The sequence below is a fragment of the Orbicella franksi genome, chromosome 13 (assembly GCF_964199315.1).
Source record: "Orbicella franksi chromosome 13, jaOrbFran1.1, whole genome shotgun sequence".
Taxonomy (NCBI): Eukaryota; Metazoa; Cnidaria; class Anthozoa; order Scleractinia; family Merulinidae; genus Orbicella; species Orbicella franksi.
Genome location: NC_138157.1, coordinates 17,944,141 through 17,963,656, shown reverse-complemented (window position 1 = coordinate 17,963,656; position 19,516 = coordinate 17,944,141). Strand labels below are relative to the sequence as shown.

The 19,516-nt window shown below is 39.7% G+C and overlaps 1 protein-coding gene across 1 annotated transcript in view; it reads left to right on the top strand.

Annotated features, from left to right (window-relative positions):
- Positions 1 to 19,267, top strand: part of LOC145466429 (GATOR2 complex protein WDR59-like) — a 30,070-nt gene extending 10,803 nt beyond the window's left edge. Inside the window, exons 11-24 of the mRNA XM_081450147.1 lie at positions 2,601 to 2,680; positions 3,894 to 4,106; positions 4,978 to 5,142; positions 6,123 to 6,218; positions 6,763 to 6,904; positions 7,521 to 7,593; positions 8,295 to 8,457; positions 9,510 to 9,637; positions 10,338 to 10,529; positions 11,070 to 11,253; positions 15,699 to 15,877; positions 16,602 to 16,744; positions 17,008 to 17,115; positions 17,912 to 19,267. Coding sequence (XP_081306273.1) covers positions 2,601 to 2,680; positions 3,894 to 4,106; positions 4,978 to 5,142; positions 6,123 to 6,218; positions 6,763 to 6,904; positions 7,521 to 7,593; positions 8,295 to 8,457; positions 9,510 to 9,637; positions 10,338 to 10,529; positions 11,070 to 11,253; positions 15,699 to 15,877; positions 16,602 to 16,744; positions 17,008 to 17,115; positions 17,912 to 18,048 — 2,003 coding nt within the window. The 3' untranslated portion in view covers positions 18,049 to 19,267. The remainder of the gene's footprint in view (positions 1 to 2,600; positions 2,681 to 3,893; positions 4,107 to 4,977; positions 5,143 to 6,122; positions 6,219 to 6,762; positions 6,905 to 7,520; positions 7,594 to 8,294; positions 8,458 to 9,509; positions 9,638 to 10,337; positions 10,530 to 11,069; positions 11,254 to 15,698; positions 15,878 to 16,601; positions 16,745 to 17,007; positions 17,116 to 17,911) is intronic.
- Positions 19,268 to 19,516: the final 249 nt, after the last annotated feature.

The window sequence follows — 19,516 nt, the reverse complement described above, 5'->3', positions numbered from 1 at the left end:
TGCATAGGTATTAACATTAAAAATCATCAAAAGATAAACAATATATTCCCTTGACATTCACTGGCTGTAAATGTATTTTCATTTTTGTCGAAATAAAATTCATTGTCACGAAACGACAATCATTTACACTTTTGGACAATCCTTTTTCAACAAAAGACTTTCAATAACACAATTTGCATGAGCACTCACAATCAATTACATTATTATACAACCATATCCGTGAAGGTGACAATCTTTAGTACGTTGAGACAGACATTACCGTGTTTTCACCTAACGTTAAGAGAAAACAATAGCTCATTAGCGTAATTCTTTTGAACAGAGATATCGCGCCCAATTTTCCTCGAAAATTTGATTATAGAACTAGGGACCGTATGTACCTTTTTTTTAATCGTATTTTCACAATCCTCACCTTGCAGATATAAATTCAGCCTCTTACGAACCTTTTGCGTACAACTCAGGGGGCGCACTACAGTATACATGTGATAAAGTGACAGTTAGATTTCCCCACAAATTCCACGATGAAATAGAATCCCATTTGAACACAGCGAAAGGATGATCAGGGCCTAAATGTGGACAATGGTATCGTTTCATCCAAACATATTTGCCACGATCCCTCAATAGTTAGGCAATTGAGGGATAAATTGTTCAGCAAATTTGATATTCTCTCTTCCAAAAATAAATGTTATTATGGCTGTAATGTTTGTCTCACCGCACTTAAGATTGTCACCTTCATGGATATGGTTGTATAATAATGCAATTGATTGTGCGTGCTCATGCAAATTGTGTTGTTGAAAGTCTTTTGTTGAAGAAGGATTGTCCAAAAGTATAAATTATTGTCGTTTCGTGACAACGAATTTTTTTTCGACAAAAATGAAAATACATTTGCAGCCAATGAATGTCAAAGGAAGGTATTGATTATCTTTTCATGATTTTGAATGTTAATACATATGCAAGTGTTATTCTTGAACGTTCCTTACGCGCAAATGAAGGTCATATTGGTGTTAATGAGAGTATATTGACCATAATGAAACAAATTTGGACTCAAATGAATGGATATTTTCTGTAAATGAACAGCAAAAGGTGTATCACTATTTAGCCCTACCACCCCCCTCCCCTGCTATTTTTTAATTGGTGAGACCAGGCTACACTCGTGTGAATTTCAGTTCGCGCGGTGACCCTGAGAAGGAGCCGACCGATTAGCGTTCTATAACTTCTGTCCAAAAGGAAGTCTGCCCAAGTACATCACTAAGTCCAATGAAGGTGCAAGTCTAACGATTTGCTAGCAAGCGTCGTCCATTATCGTACATGAAAGGGCCCTGATCATGAGATGTACTGAAACGGGACGTCATTTAGCCCCGTAATATTAGGCTGTTCAGTTGCATTGTGGCGATAACGTTGTGCTTGCTTTAGACAGCAAAGATCTTTAGCCACATCAATTTAGGGCTTAGACGTGCAATAGACTAGACATTTCTAGCTGCTGTTGGCGTTATTTGGTCTGAACTTTGATTTGGCTAAAGACTTAGCCAAAAAATCTGGATATGCCATTTCCCACTCGACAAAATTCAAGTACATCCGGGACATTGCTATTTGCGAGCAAAACATGGCCACGAGCAGGGTGAAGAACATTAGGTCAAGCGCTGATCGTGAGTAGAATTTCCTTGTTTTATCAATTTTTGGCGTTCTCGGCCTAGCTAACTATCAGAACTGTCTGTGATTCGCTTTCGCGGAAGAAATTTATTTGCGTAATGACAACATGTTGAGTGTTCGCTAACCGTCATAATTATGGCCTGGTTTGTTTGGAGTTCAATCGATTCTCGATGTAGGAAGCTCTTGTTCAGTCCGTTTATGACGATGCAGGTTTTAGAAAGCTATAGATCAGCTCTCTGCCGCAGTTTTGACATCTGTACGTTCGTGTTCATTTAGACTCCAATTTCATGTTAAAAGCACTCTTAAATAAATTGTACAATTCATGATTCAACGAAATGACTGTCAATTTAGTCTTTCTGGCCTCAAAAGGCATACAGGAGAGTTATTTCCTTTTATTTGAGTTACGATAAGCCTTGTGGAAAGCTAGCTCTCGGACAGAATTGTATCAAGATTATCAGTGACAAATCAAATTTTGTGGCTATGTTTTTGCGAATCCAGACAGATGTATGTAGCTTGAAATCAAGGCAAGCTAGAAAATGGTGTGAATCAACAACCTCGAGTGAAAATGAAAAAAAAGAGAAGATTATTACAACAAAGGAAACCAAAACATTCTCTCCGTCACGCAACGTTTCTCCCGACTAACGGAGTTGCGTGACAACCCTTTTTAATGCAAAGAAGACTGCTGTATAGCGTCTTCTGTTATTGATGTAATCAATGAATTATTTTGTCATTTACCATCATTGTGATGTAACGTTATTGTTGCGATATATCCAACATAAAAATTGTTATTAATTTATTGTTTTGTAACCTTTGAGCATTACACTTTCAGTTTCTTCCAGGCAAGAAAAACATGTTTACACACATTCAATGCAGTTTCGAGTTGTCAGTTGAACAAGCTAACGAACTCTGTTTTGATCTTTCCTTATCGCATCTGTCTGTTATTACAATCCCAGATGAGGAGCAGTTTCAACTTGTCACGTGGGCTAAAGATTCCACACTCCGACTGTGGGCAATGGAACCAAGAATGCTCATGGTGAGTTCAAGGGAGTTTTTCAACTTGTGGACTGACAAGCTCTGAAAATAAAGCCGTGGCCAAACGAACCAGCAAGTAGCCGCAAGTTGAAATCGCAAAAACACCATTTCAAGGCAGACATATCCTGTATTTCATTGGCCAATAGGTTGCTATAACAACGAATGGACGTCACTCAACTTGCGTTGACTTGGGTTGGGTGGCCAAACGGTAAAAGCTTGCGTTAACTTGCCTGCAAATTTGATTTCGGCTAAAGTGAGCGCAAGTCATCGCAAGTCAACGTAAGTGCGCGCAAGGCATGGCCAAACAGAGTCGCAAGTAGACCCAGCTTTTCAACTTGCGTCTACGTGCGAGTCCATTTGACCATGGCTCTAAGGCATTTTATTGCTGTCCATACATTTCTGTTAAAACTAATTGAGAAAAGTCATCTGTTTAAAAAGTTAAACCAATTGGCCCAGGTGATCAATTGCCTTGTTCTCATTACCCCCACGCCTGTGTGAAGAGAATTCACATTTAGTGGCAGTGGAAGATGTTGGCTTTTTCCACCCATCAGAGTCAAAACTATGCTTGTGCTTACAAGCATAATCATCGTCGGCCATCTTGTTTTACTGTATCGAGGAGGTATGGAACCGAAAATTAGGCAATTATTCATTTTGTGCATGCGAGCGTGCGCATACTTATGTTGTGGGCGTTCTCACTACCGTTAAGCTTATGTCTGTACTTATGTCGTTGTGAAAACCAGGCTAACTTTGAACTTTGATTCTCTTCAATCTTTGCTAACCTCGTTTCCTTTGGGTTTTTGGGACATTGAGTTCTTCGATTGAAAAGCAATGTTTGCATCGCAAAAAATGCTACACATCCTTTAATTGTTTGTCTTGTTGGCGGGCAGAATGGATTTAAGCGTAAGTCTAACTAAAGTAGCCGAGCACAGAGGGAGAAAAATGCAAAGACCGGACGTTGTAAAGCCAGAGGACTAGGTAAAACCACGAATGACTTTGAGAAAGTCTATCGTTGAGTGAAGAGAGTTTCTTTAAAGTATCTCTCAGTTACTGCGCACTCAGTGATTGGTCAGAAAATCGTACTGTACGGTCCTTACTGTAAGTTATGGATCGTCGTTTTATTCCCCTTCGAAAAACTTACAGTACGGACCTCGAACTCGGTTAGTTAGAAGTATTGCTTTCTATATGTGCAATACATCCTTATTTCCTCCTAATAGGCTTGCAGCGGAGATGTTCCAGAGAATTTTCCATCTCAGACCGCAAGCGAGACGGGCCTGGCCATACGGGACGATTTGATAGAGACGGCTATTTCAGAGTCCGTTATAATTGGTTCGGCTGAAGTGATTCCTGATATGGCTGTTCAACCGCATACCTTACAACAGGAGTTTGCGCTGATCAATGTTAACATCCCTAATGTGATCGTTGAACAGGTAAAATGGAACACCCTTGCATTGCCCTTAGCTTGTTTACCCTCCGTGACTGAATCAGATTATTTTTAAATAAGCCATTTAAAGCTGTAATGTACATTTTTGCTTCTTTCCGTTTCTAAAACGTTTGAATGGATATGAAAAATATCAGGTTATTTACATGTACAATTAAAGGGTTTGGTCAAAAACTTTGCTTAGTGGCGAATTTATCGAAATAGAGTTGCACCATGTTAGCTCGTTTTTGCATGCAGACTATTTCGTGTTTTAACCATGTTGATGATTGATTGAAAGATAGTTTTAACTTGTAGAAGACTTAATTTCAAAGAAATTTGCTAGTTGCACTGTAGCAACGCTGGTATATAGTTCGTTGTTTAAGTTCTATCAAAAATAGTGATGGGTTTTGCTTTGTTTATTAAAACGTTTTTCCGTATTCATTGGAAACATTAGGGAATTTAAGAAAACGGCAACGGGAACGTCGCTTAACAAAAGGTTTAATGAGCAGGACAATATCTAAGCGCGTGCGTTATAATTCTTGGAACATTTCTTTGCCGTCCTCTGAAACAACAACGTGAAATGACCAAATTCTGCGTTGTCTGGAGAACGTAAACCACGATGGCACTTTTTTAAAGTTTTTATTTCAAATTTATCGCTTTGCCCCTGATTCAGTTTCGTGATAGTTTTGACAGTGATAAACAAAGTAAATGACTTTAGAGTATCGCGAAATTTGCAGGTAAAATATAAAACATTTTTTAATCGGCATTGTCCTCGGTGTCGCCTTCGAGGTTCCTTAAACTCGCTAGCACTTCAAGATACGGCGAAACCTAGGGTTAGGTGTAGACTTTTAGCTCAAATTTGAAATTGGTTCTCTTTTTAGATGGACGCAGGTCATAGAAGCTGTACAGTGAATGTTACCAATGGCCCTAATGTTGTATCGTTAGTAATAAACTTCCCCAAACACTATCCTAACAACGCCATACCATCATTTGAATTTACACCTGACACCTCCATTGACCTGAACACCAAGACCAAACTTATGAAGGTAAGTAAGAAATACAACGTACTGCCATTTACATAGTCTGTGCAATACACCTTTAAAGGTAGAAATTCTAACACGAGAGTCCGAGTCTTACCACATTTCCAAATACCGAATAGAGAGTTGAAAAAACGACGCGCAACGGAGTATTTTCTCGGTTTTTCGAAATCAACTCCAAGGTGTTTGGAAATGTGGTCAAACACTGTCTCAAGTGCTTGATATATCTTCCCAAGAGAAACTAAAACTATCAAGGAAGTGACGGTGAGATAAAATCGTGAAAATATATGCTAATTAAGATCTGATATCCTAACACCGTCTCGGTTATGATTTCCATTGGTTTGAGAAAATTGGGTGCTGTAGAATTCCGAAAGTAACGTTAATTTTTAAACTTCTACAATCCCGGACAAAAATCTTAGGGCACCAAGCAAGTTCTCCCCTCCCCCCACTTACAATGTTGATAATCAGGTGATTTTTTTCCCTTTTTGTTGAAAACAAACGCGACATTTTCCAACATTAATTGGGGGAGATGGAGGATACGAGATGCAGCTTAACTGTCCCAACTACTTTTGTCCGGGATTGTAGTTATCCAGGTAGATTAAGCGGCTCCTTCAAGAATGTCACTGAAGTCTTCTGCCTTTTAATGTAACTTTTCATGTAATGTGGTAGGTAAACACAAATACCTGAAAATTAAAAAAAACAAACAAACAAAGAAAGCGAAAACTACTTTGAAACGATAAGTTTCTATAATACGGAAGCATTTACATTTAACATACCGCACAAAGTAGATAATCAACACATTCTTATCCACCTGGTTTATTATAATTTAATGGCTGAAAACGGCGTTATGCACGAATACTTCTGAACCAGGTTGGATCAGGCTTTGAAACCTTGTTAGGTCAATTTTATTTTGCCAAGCAAGAAGCTTCCGAGACAAACTATGTAAAAGAGGTTTCTTCATTGTTGCTCTTTCGCTTTTTTCCTGGTAGACTTTACGTGAAACAGCTCAGACACATGTGAAGTTGAACCAGACTTGCCTTGAGCCGTGCCTTCGTCAACTGGTCAGCCATCTTGAGGAATTAACGGTGAGTTTAAACGAAAGTAGCCGGTTTCAACCTGTTATACAGAGGAAGTTTAGTAGGCCATTTCCGAATTACCTTTAACTTCTTTCTCAAAACGAGTCTCGGTGCCCATCCTTTCAATTGTAAATGAGATTTCATTCACATGCAAATTAAACTCATTTTCAAATACATTTTCAGATTAAACTCATTTTCGATACCGATTGTTCTCTGCTAGTTTCCCGCCATGTTGCCTTTCAATGTCTTTCAAGACCGCTGACTAGGAAAGTTGCTTCACGTTTGTGAAGCGCCGAGGAGAGTGTTGGCTGATTGGTACCCCCTGCACTTCGTAGCGAGTAAAGCCTCGCTGTCTGGTAATTTCAAGAGATTGTGGGTCGCTTAAAGACTAAACTCTGCCAATTGGGAATCTATCTTTCAGTTTCTTTCAGTTTAAGTGGCATGCCTGTGAACCAGCTATGTGTAGCTGGGCGCATTGACCCCTATGAACATTTAATATTTAACAATTTTATTTTCCTTGCGAATATTTTTGTGATTATTTTAATCCACACAGCTTCAAGAAGACTTACCTATGGACCAATACACCTCCACTGTTCCCCAGCTTCACGGCCGGCTCGACCCAGTCTCCTATGGTAGTTACTCAGACGCAGCTATTCCCTTTCCTCGCACATCTGGCGCCAAATTCTGTGCCTGCGGTGAGCTGATTTAGCAAAAGCGATATTAAAAATGCCTGACTTCAGTTTTAAATGATCCGGTCATGAAATGTTCCATCAGACAGCTTTGGTTCGATTTCGTTTCAATGTATCTTTTCTAGTAAATTCTGATTTCTGAATTCCCTGAGGTGCTTCTGATTCGTATTGACCAATCTCTTGTGCTCGGCTCCGACAAGATACGTTAACGTCATAACAGAGAAACCAGCAAGACCAGCCTGACATCAAAATTCATCAACATCAAAATTCTTGAGTAACATCAAACTTGCTAGTGGGTTTTAAATAATTTCCTGGGTCAAACTTGCTTCTCTTGCGCTTGACGCAGATCGCACGTTTTTGCCTCGAGTTCTAATTGGTCAACTGGGTTGTTTGGGTTTGTTGTTCTATTGCTGTAACCTTTCTATACTTAGTGTATGCCAACAAATTAAAGGAGAAGGGACTCTTACCATCGAGTGAAAAAATGTTTGATAACCAAACTCTCGTATAAACCTGAATGGGTAGAAAAATTGGCACTGAGATATTAAATGAATTTGAGCTGTATGCCGCTGCTCTCATCCGCCTGTATTTGTCAATCCATTATTTTTTTTTTATCATTTCTCAGGATTACTGGTGTGCTTTAATTTACCTGGAAGATATAGCGGCCGTGTGGGGTCTGGTGGAGAACCTACTCCAAGGTACCACACCTCACTTTTAGTATTTACGCAGAAAATATCACATCACCTTGGTACATTCTTGTGTACTTCAACAAAGTAATAAATCTTGATCATTTAAAAACTGCTTTGATGTTCTCATAATCTGACCAATGCAATTATTTGCTGTGCATGTGTCTTTTTAAAGTTGATTCCCTTCGTGTCCCCAGCGCGTCGTGTCCTTCTTAGCTGACGGGGCCTTGGAACGAAAAAAAAAAAAGGTGGCTCGAGAGACACATTTGATTTGTTAGAGACTTGAACTGAAGTTGTCACTATTCAACGCTGGTTTTCTCGCAAAGAAATATCCACTGGCTGATCTCTAATTAAAAGCGTTTGATTGTACAGCATCTACAGACCTTCAAGAAGTTTAAAACCGGCTTACGGCGAGAGTTTTCAGTGAAGTTCTCCACAGTAAAACATGTAAATGTGACTTCCAATCAGAATTTTACTGCACATTTAAATTGCCTTCATGAAAATCTGGCCTGTAGGGCTATAATCGAACCAGTGGATGTTTCCCAAAAGAAAACCAGCGTTGAATTATTAAAAGTGTGAGTCAAAGAACTTAGCAATAACATTATGTGTCTCCAGAGTCACCCTTTCCTCGATCCTTGGCTCCGCCGGCTAATGGGCAGAGGTGGCTCTGGGGACGAGAATAATTTGTTACATTCCTCTTTTCTTTCCACCAGGTCTCTCTCGGCCTTCTCAGCGTACAGTTCTCGCCCCAGTAGTGGCCCGGCCCTTCCGCCCCTCATTAACAGCTCGCTTCACAAATCTCATCACAGTCATACATTTAGTTCATTTGGTCAGCAGTCTACCTCAAGGACCATGCTTTACAGGACGTTTAGTCAGGTTAGCGGAAAAGGCAGTTCGTGGCAGTCTCAATGTGGTGCTATGATAATGGACCTCTTCAGAATGAAAAGGATTATCCGAGTGACTTGTATTCAATTTCGAGTCTATATTGGCGAAGGACCAAGTAATTTAGCTAGAATTATTATATACTGAGGTCGCAATTTCTTTTCTGTGAGCTTAAATTGATTCTGGATATTTTTCAGTATAGCTTCAGGGATTCAGTTTTGCCATCACTTGAGAACGGTTACGTAGCCACCATGTTTTATTTGTGTGCGTCAGTCGGATTTCGGACGTTGAAATAAAGCAAAAAGTGGATTATGTGCGTGCGGCAAAAGGCAACAACATCCACGAAAGTAGCCGAGGAAGTATTAAAAGACTATCTAAAGACGAAAATGATCACAAAAAACTAAGATTAAGCACCGAACAAATGGAGTCTCCATTCAGTGTTTAGACGAAATTGATTTTGCGCACCACTGTCAGGGGTTTCATTAAGGGCTGCACACCAAGTAAACTGACCAGCTGTAAGGATGATTTTGCCCGCCTGGTTTGACCATCTAACGTTAAGTGTCTCATATAGAGGTTCACTTCAAAACGTTTTCCTCGCCTGTGAAAACTAGTCGCCTCCCTGCTGAAAACGTTACTGAAGCCTCTGCCACCACTGGATGAAAGTTATCTACATAATTTTCTTTGTATAAAAACAATTATTGGATTTGGATTTGGATTTTGGTGATATCCTTAATAAATGGGTGTTACGGTAAGAGTTTTTGGCCTCAACTTTCGGCTTCGGCTAATAAGACATTAACTATTCTAGGTTATTACGAAAACCCAAAGCCAATAGTTTGTTTTCTAGGCGAGAGATCAGGAGCAAATTTCTTTTTGCTCTTCCCAAACATTTTCTTACGTTCTCCCTGAAGAATCTGGTTTTCAAGTTTTGTGTTCAAGTTCTTCATCCTCATAACCTGTCTGGTTGAATTTGAATAAAAAGGACAAAGAGAATTTAGAAATTGATCCCTTCTCATTTCTTTTTATTGTTGGATGTTCGCATTTCACAGCAAGAGGATCTGCAAGAGGGACAAAAGTATAGTGGGGTTACCTCACGGAACAGCGATGTTGGCCTCGTTGTGATTCGTGACGTCAGCGTCATGATGCCCATTCATCAGTCACTGGGACAAGCTTACACGTAAGTGCCAATTTCTTGCGTGCTTGTTTCCTTTTGGCAGACAGTCACGCAATCCAACAGGCCAGGTGACTTACCTAACAGCGACTCTCAAGCCTTTTCGTCAATAAAGGGAGGACCGGCTGAATCCTTTTTGCCGTTCATGAGGCAAAAGAAAAAAACAGCAGCCATAAACTTCCTTTCAACCTAGGAATCTCGGATGTTATCTATTCAACGTGTAAGAATTTGCAAGGAAACAGATTTGTCTTGGCTTTGATAACCTTCAGAAGGTATTTTCCCCACACTTATTCTAATGACGGTGAGGATTTGAGAAACCGTAAAAACTCTGTGAAACACCCGAGAGTTTGTTTCTTTTGAAAACCATTTTTGCAGGGTTGGGGATTGTAAGTGACGGGAAAGTTTATCACGTCATTAATCAACTCTGTTTAATCGAACATTTTCTAAAAAGAGTTCCAGTAAAAACTAATGCGATGGACGGATGGTTCTAAAAAAAAAACCCGTCTTGTCTTGGTTCATAATGTTGAGAGGTGAAAATCTTTGTAGAAATTGGCTGTTTTTCTTAGGGACTTTTTAAGGAGGGTGTTTGAAGAGAGGGAGATAATAGCAGAACTTTTACTGTATGTTTTAACGGTGAGTTGAAAAATTCAGTTATTACTTTCTATTTTCCATTTTTGTAAACTTTTACTTTAAATTTCTCCTCAAGGCTTGAAGGAAATGATATCAGTGAAATTTGTAAAAAGAACCTATCAGCTGCCATGACTACCGGCCGCAAAGACCTGGTGCAGACTTGGTCCTTATTGAGCTTAGTCCTCGACAAGAAACTCGCGCCCTCCGACTCGATGGATGAGTCTCCCTGGGCACTACATCCGTTTGGTCGGAAGATGGTCAGTTCACTGTGAGTATATTTTAGCCCGTCATAACGAAAAGTAATTTGTTAATAATTCTTCTAAAACGAAAGGAAGAAACTTCAGAATTCTGATTCATTTTACCCTGACCAATCAGAGTAACAATGCCGAATTTTAAATCAATCAGGAGCACAACCAACGTCACTCGTGACTGAGCTCGATGGTGTTTTCCCGCGCTTGCCGCCGGTCGCATATTTTCCCGGCGCGCTTGGCGTCGGTTGCATGTTTTCCCACTCTCGGCGCCTGTTGTATGTTTTCCTGCGCTTTGCGCCGATTGCATGTTTTTCCGCTCGGCACAGGTTGCATGGTTTGCAGTTCGAGTTCTGGTTGTTTCATTGCGTTAAATACCTTTTACCATGATTGGCAAGGCTCATTTGAACTTGCAACTCTCATGCATGCAGCCTTCTAACTTTACTTCTCGCTGGCCGGGTTTTGCTCAATCTGAGTACGTCTTTTATCGAGGTGGCACTGTAGCAGCAGTAAATTTAGCTATTAAACTTTTCGATCACCTTTGCCTTTCTAATCAACAGAATGGACTATTACCTAAGCATCCGGGATATTCAGATGCTAGGAATGCTGTCATGTGTGCTGGCTCATCCCTCTCTTCCAGACTCCTTCAAACCGCCTAAAACCCACTCCAAGCCAGAAATCATCACCACAAGCAAGTCTTTTACGTATGGCTCTTCTCCACACAGTTCAGACGTCTCTCACCAGGTACGTAGCCGTCGGGAGGATTTGCGGACAGAAAAGACAAAACATTGTTTACTTTGTTTACTTTCGCTCTTGTGTCTAACTGTTAGTGCGCAGCTCTCCGAGTCCAGAAGTTCTGGGTCTTAGCGCTGGGCGGAGGTCGTTTTTTTGTCTGTGGAAGGGGGAGACACGGTACCTTTCCCCATCTAGACTTGCCACAAGTCTGCCTTTGCTTAATCCTTCGCTTATTCATCTATTCGAGCAAAGCGACAGGGTAATCTTCGAGCGCAACAGGCCAGGAAGAATTATTAGTTAGGACTCTTAGAAAGTCTACTCTCCATCTAGGAATATAAATGGGTACCGGCACATGTTTTGGACAATCTGACATCAGTTGGTTGGTTACTTTATGGAAGTGCCTTCAGAATATTTTAATAATTTTAGGGTGCGATGTAGTAACATCCCATCCTGTTAGAATAGGAATTCTCTCATCTGCTATATGCCACAAAAACCGAAATTGAACGCTCGCATCGATGAGCCCCTGGGCTTGGTGGGAAAAATAAGAATTCTTCGGTTAAGTGTAATCGTATTGAGAAGAAAACAACGAAAACATACGCTTTGCTATGCGTTTTTCTCAACGTCATTTTTAGTGCAGCATGCACTATTGGGATGGTTTTTTGGAGCTGCGATCCACTAATGTACTAAGGCAATAAGGCACTAAAGTGCCGAGGTGTAAACTTTAAAACGTTTGTTTAATTAAGTAATTTTATTTAATTAATTAGTTTAGAGGCAAAAAAGTGGTGAAGGTGGGGTGGGACAGGTACGTGTGTACTCTACTAAAACATGTACCACTACGTTATTTGTTTTTTTACAATAACTGTTTAATTTCTCGCGCGCTGATTGGCTCATTTTTATCATCAATAAGAGTACAGACGGATAAAATTTTAATTTATGCAAGATTTCAAGTTCAACTTTCAGCTGTCAAACTGTCAACTTTTTAACCAACGACATTTTATTGACTTTTTTAAGAAGCCAATCAAAAGGCGAGAAAAGCTATTGACAATGTTCGCGTCATATTGAATAAAATTCCCTTATCTTTGTTTACGGCAAGTTTACGGCGTCTTTTCCCCTCATTTATTCCCGGCATTTGACCATTTTGGGGTCTTTTTACATCGTACTGAGTTTGCTTCGACGACTGACGGCGTTTTCGGGATTTTGTTGATAATTTTCACTTGACCTTGGTTTATTTGTGTCGAGTTTTCGGAAGGACGCAGGCAAATCCCAGAAGAGTAAGTTTTTTTAAGTGTTACTGTGCTTTTGTTTGTTTTTTTTTTGTCTTGGTATAATGTTGTTTTGCAATCCGTGTTACTTTTGTTCCCTTTAGAATAACTTATGCTTTATTGTTGTATGCAAATTCATGTCACAATTGAAGATTTTGTCACTGAACGTCCGTGGCTCTTTTTCTTGTTCTTGTTCTTCGTAAACAAGAAAAAGAACCATTTTCTGTTATCTAAAGAAACAAAAAGCATCAGTCTTTTGCCTTCAAGAAACATTTTCTAAAAAGGACGATGAAACAATTTGGCGTGCTGAATGGGGTGGACAGATTATATTCTCTCACGGCTCAGAACATTCCAGAGGTGTATGTATACTAGTGAAACCAAACGGTTATCCTTTAGAAACCATAGAAAGTGATGAAGAGGGGCGGTATATTTTTGCTAATTTGAAATTAACAACAGAGAAATTGTTTGTAGTAAATGTCTATGCACCGACTGACTGCCAATTGCAAATTCCTTTCGTGCAAAAACTCACCCATCTTCTAGTATCTAAAACGTGTATCTCTAAGGTCATTATGGTAGGTGATTGGAATAGTACACTTGGCCACTTAGATAAGACTGGTGGGCTTCCATGGAGAGAGACAAGTTATAGGAACGGCCTATTGAGCCTGATGAAAGAGCTTAATTTGGTTGAGGTTTACAGAAGACTTCACCCAAATTCAAAAACATATACCTATGAAACTAAAAATAGAGAACTGAAATCCAGGATAGATTTCTTTATAATTACGAAACAATTAACCAATCAAGTAAAGGGAATAGAAACACGAACCTCAATCGCCCCCGATCATAAGGCTGTATTCCTTATTATTATATGGCTGTGTCTCACAAGGACTGAGGACTACTGAATGCACGAATTTGATTAGCTGAAATCGATATTGACCGCGGTCTAGATTTTCCCATCTAGACCGGCATCTAGCTAGACCGGTTTCATTTTGCGTTTAAAAGGTAGCAAACTAAAATACGAAAACGTTCACCATTTTCTTTTATTTTCTTCTCAATCATTTATGGAAGTGCCAAAAAGCCTGATGACAAAAAAAAAAAAGAAGTAAAGAGGACGAGCAAATTTCGGCAGGTTTAAGTTAAGCTCATCGCCGTTTGAAAGCAAAATGTCAGCAAACCAGTTACATTAAACGAATTAAAGTTTTCTTCTTTGCCATATAATAAACTTTCTTATTAACCGAGCTAAGTCGATCTGTATGGGAAAATCTTGACCTCGGTCGTGTGTACAGACCTGACTGCGTTCGGTCTGTACTCACGACCTCGGTCAAGATTCTCCCACACAGACCTCCTGCTCGGTTAATAAGAGTTAAGTATTGAGATTGACCAAGCACCAGCACGCGGGCCCGGAAAATGGAAATTTAATAACACGCTACTAAAAGACAATGAGTATATTAACTTAATTAAAAGTAACTACCCCTCTCAAGAAAAATACGAAAGCGTCAAGAACCGTCAGTTGTACTGGGAACTACTGAAAATGGAAATGAGACGCACGACAATTGCCTACTCCAAAAAGAAAAAGTTCAATTTGAGAAACCGTGAAACTATCATTCAACGCAAATTAGAAGAGCTAGACAAAGAAATTTGTAATAATGAAAATTTAGATGACGATACTCTAATGGAGTTCGAAAACCTTAAAAAGAACTAACTGAAATCTATTCTATAAAGGGAAAAGAGGGAATGTTCAGATCAAGAACCAGGTGGATCGAAAATGGCGAGAAACCGACGAAATACTTCTTCAATTTGGAAATACGGAATTATGAGAAAAAGATTATAACCCAACTTAAAACAACAGATGGTGAAATTATCTCTGATATGACTAAGGTAAACAAGAAAACAGAAAATTATTACAAAAATTTCCTGACCTCTAGAATCTCGTAAGAAGAAAATAACGACTATGAGGATCACTTTGCTTTATTCACCTCGAACCTACAAAATCCAAAACTTTGCCAAGACGAAGTAAGTGAACTCGAACATGACCTGACGAAAGACGAATTGTTAAATGCCTTAAAAGGCTTCCAACCCGGCAAAACTCCAGGTGACGACGGTTTTACAAAAGAATTTTATGAAACTTTCTTCGAACTTCTATGGAGAAATCTCATTGACTCTTTTAATGAAGCCTTCCAAACAGGCAAGCTGTCTATATCTCAGAGGCGAGGAACTGTATCGCGTATACCAAAGGATGAAAATAATCTTATGGTTTTAAGTAACTGGTGGCCGATAACATAGGAACGTTCATTTCACATGACAGCGATAAAAACAATAACCTGAATTTCTTTCTAAAAATCCAAAAGATGGAAACCAAATTAAACATTTGGTTGTCTCGTGACCTCACTCTCATGGGAAGAACCCTACTCGCTAAAACGTTAGGAATCTCAAAATTGGTATATACGGCCTCGATGTTAACTGTTCCACGAGAAGTTAGTAAAAGAGTCCAAACGAAACTTTTCAATTTTTTATGGAAAAACAAAAAAGATAAAATTAAAAGGAAGTTCTTTTTCAAGAAATGAGAAAAGGTGGTCTTAATTTTCCAAATTTTGCCATAACAGTTAAAGCGTTCCGTTTAAGCTGGATCGGAAGACTGTTACAAGAAAACCCTTCTACTGATGCTTGGAAAGCTATTCCAAATGCTTTTTTCGAAAAGCATGGAGGTCTCGACTTCTTACTCAAGTGCTTAAGAGGTTCAAAATATCCGAAAGTGAAGATTGTTTTTTCTGTAAATCCTCTGATTCCTTGGAAAGAGGAACTGCGGAACCACTCGCCTACGGCTCGTGGTTCCCCAGCCACTTTGACAATGTTATGACGCAATTTATCATCAATAAGAGATCAGACGCATAAAAAACTGACGTCAATTTGTTAAGTGAACATCGCAAATCAATATATTTGCTTTAGGAAACCCCTTGCTCTCCTTGTTTTTTTTTCTGTTTTTCTTTTTCTTTTTTGTGTCATTCTATAGTGGTTCCCTAGCCGCTTTGACAATGTTATCACGCAATTTATCATCAATAAGAGGTCAGACGCATAAAAAACTGACGTCAATTTGTTAAGTGAACATCGCAAATCAATATACTTGCTTTAGGAAACCCCTTGCTCTCCTTGTTTTTTTTTTCTGTTTTTCTTTTTCTTTTTTGTGTCATTCTATAGTCTATAAAGCGTCCAAAGTCCCTGGGAAGTGTCACAGAGCACATGAGTGATCTGTGTCCAGTAGAGGAACAATGGAGCGAGATCACATTGCCTCTGAGCGGCGGATGGTCTCCGCCGGTGTTCATCCGCACAAAGGATCCGCGCGAAGAACAACGGAAGCAATACGAGAAAGACTGTAGGTAAGCAAATAACGCTCACTTCCTCTCGCACTCATAGAAAGACTACCTTAGATCCTGAATAGAGATCGCGCCTAATAAAACGTCGCGATATCCGGACTCAGAAGTTTGCAATGGGCTTTTGTTCAGAATTTCGATCCTCGTCAAAATTGTTTTTTTTTTTTTAATCTAAGTGATGGAAAACAATCATCTCTCACGATCTTAAGACGAACTTGAACTTCTATTTACAGTTGAAAACTGCGGGTGTTGACATGCTGAGTTCCTTCTCTGCATTTTTTTTTCTTACTTCAAAGTCGTGCCATTATACGGAAATTGGAGCCAGCGTGTCTGAACGACAGAAAACGACGAAAACAATCACTTAAGCTTGTTTTGTTTCTTGTCAGTACGGTACTGTAGTTTGTTTCATTCCGCAGACTTCTTTTCTCATTAAGCTTCGTCGGACGGCGTCACGAAACGCAACGTTGCTTGACAGAGAGGGGGCCAGAGGTAACGGCGCATCTTGAAAAAGTTGGCCAATATTTTCTAAGTTTATCTTTTGTTGCATCTTCAGCGGTCATAACCATCCTAGTTTATTATTCTCTCTTTTATGTTTTTCTACATTATTTCGAGGTTTACTTATTTAGATTTGAAATTACTTTTCTTTTACGTAAGAAAAAGAACTTAAAATATCGTGATATACCTCCTTAAACTAAGCTTCTTCGGTAAAATGGTTTGCATTCTTTTTCAGATTTGTTGATATTTCAAAACTCCCATTACATGATCACTACATGAAGCAGTATGCCGATGTTCTGTACCGCTGGAATCTGCTGGGCAAAAGAGCTGAAGTGATTAAATTCTTAAGTGAGCCTCAACAACCGCATAATGGAGTGGGTATGTGAGAAACTCCTAGCAAAAAGGGCCTGATTTTGTAGAGTGCATTGCAAAAGATTTTAGTCATGTGAGGTATGCTTTTGTTTAAGGTCATTCAGGTTGCAAGTTTTTGTCTGCAGTACATTTTAATAAGTTTTAAGAAAACTCCGTTAGCAGTACGGCAGCTTGAGAGTTGCATTGTCTAGGTACGTAAAACGTTTTATTTCATTTTGTTGTCAACTTTTCGACTGATTATTCTCGTTAACGTTCTTGTCTTGTTATAGAGTTCAGCACTCGTTGTCACAACTGTACGCATACGCTACGTGGAGCTCAGTGCTACTCTTGTAAAGCTTTGGGACTTCAGTGTGTTATATGCCACATTGCTGTCAGAGGTAAGTTGCAGAGAAACGAGTTTTGAGTAGATCTTACTTTAAGTCATTTCATGGTGCCTAAACTGATCTCGAGTTCTTCTGTGCGATGCTTTATCCCTCGCCTCAACTCTTAGAAAAACGTAGTTGAACGAAAACAAATACTGTTTGATCTCTGCCGCCAACGGACATCGTCTTTCCTCTAAAATGTGTATTCTCAGTGGAGAGCTGAGGAGAGCGGTCGCGCAGTTTTGGCGCCAAAACACCGAAAGCGTTTTGGCGCTCAATTTTAACAAATTCAGATAGAGAGGGTATTTGTTTTCAGTCGTGTGTCATTTCATTCACTCATATCTCAATGTTGGCCCACGGATTATTTTCTTGCTAAAAAGACTCTCAATTTCAATCTAACCCTCGCTATGCATGCGGCTTTCAGGTCTTTTGTTGGTGTTGTATCTGTTACAAATGTTGTTAAAAAACAAGTGGAAAAGATCTTCGCATTTGTGACGAAACTTTACTGAATATTTGTAAAGATTCGGACCCACCAGTGAACTATATTTTCTTTCTTTCATTCCGTTGTGCTCCAGTTGCGTTAATGTGCTACTTGATTAAAGACCAATAAACGTAAAATGTATGTTAATAATTCCGTAAATTCCCAAACTTCTTTCTTTTATCGGATGTAACTCCTCTTTTTCTCTAAAAATTCCCCACGAAGTTGTGTTAGCTCAGGGTTTAAGACCACAACTTTCATGAATTATGTATTGGGTATGATTAACTGATTTCGTGTGTACAAACGTTGTCTTTTTTCATTTGATTGTACCAGGAGCCAGCAATTTCTGTGTAGCGTGCGGTCACGGCGGACACACTTATCATCTCATGACTTGGTTTGAGACAATGGAAGTCTGTCCTTCAGGGTGTGGTTGTAGATGCTTAGAAGTTGGGACATTTATCGTGGATTGACTGTTTCCCTTACACAAGGGGGGTTACATGGGAAACACTGTCGCAACCATGTGCACACGGGTTAGCGAGGACTAGCGAAGCAAACGTTACCGTGCGCTACCCGAGTTTCAACGCACAAAATCGTTGCGAAGCAAGTTGCAGAAAATGGAATTGTTATGTGGCAGTTTTCAAGAAAGTTATGAGACAAGTTTACAGATACTACAAATTGGGGAATGCCGAAGTTGACTTTAATTTCAATGGAAGGGAACGTAGAGATTCAAGTTAACTGATGGCTAGGTACAGTGTTACTTGGTAAATTTTACTGGAGTTTGTTTTTTCCTTCTGATGGGACGAAATTGTTGACAGCTCGCTGCCGAAGCAGAGTGTATTGACAGTACTACAAAACTGTGGCACATTTATAGGGAGGAAATTCGATCAACACCCAGCGCAAGTGATCCTCTGGGGGGAAAGACCTGTAGAGGCAGTTACCCGATGTAACTGCTTGTAGATACCACGTATGAGGAAGAATTGTATAAGATTCTATTAGTACTCGACCCGCGCTCAAGGTCGCAAAATAACTGAGTAAACAGAATCAGTAGCCCCGACACAACCACCCGCTCTCAAGAAAGATCGGAGTGTGGCGACGCCTCTGATCTTTCTTGAGAAGAACGTGTGAGGCTGACCTCTACTTAGAACGAGACAAAAGTTTTCAAATAAAGTCACATTTAATGATGTAAAACTGGCAGCAACTGTTTTACGTCTCGAGGGTTAAGGCCGATACACACGAGGGGTTTTGCTCCTGGGTTTTGCTCCAGGGGCAAGCTCCAGCAGCAAAGCTCCTCTGTGTGTACCAACGATTTCATGGGCGTAATTCATTCTCGGGGGCAGAACTTCCACCCTGCAAAATGCTCAACAACATTAAATGGTTAAATGTATTTGGTAGCAAGATCCCGGGGCAAATTGAACAAACTTGAAAACGCTCCCTCGTCTGTATCATACTATGGAGCAAGCTCCCAAACTATGCGCCCCGGTGTGTACTAGTCGTGCAAATTGACCCTGGAGCATGCTCCTGGAGCAAAACCCCTCGAGTGTATCGGCCTTTAGTCTCCTTCGCAGCCATTTCTAGTATTAGAAACTAAATAAACTGCAAAGCCGTGAACAAAGATCCTGCTTGATTGAATGTTGGATCTCACAGGGGATCTAATCAGCTAAACTTGAAAAGTAAAACGAGAAGTCAAAGACTACTAAAACAATATTTCGGCTGGCCAGACCAGCCTTCTTCAGGTTTAGATGTTACTAAATTATAAAAATGAAATCACAATATTGCGTAGTGCCAGCCTTCTTCAGGTTTAGATGTTACTAAATTATAGAAATGAAATTACAATATTATATAGTGTTAATATTGTAATTTCATTTTAGGCTAATGCTCAATATCCTTTAACAGTGTTGCACATTATTCAGTATTCCATCCCCGAATTGTTAGTAAACT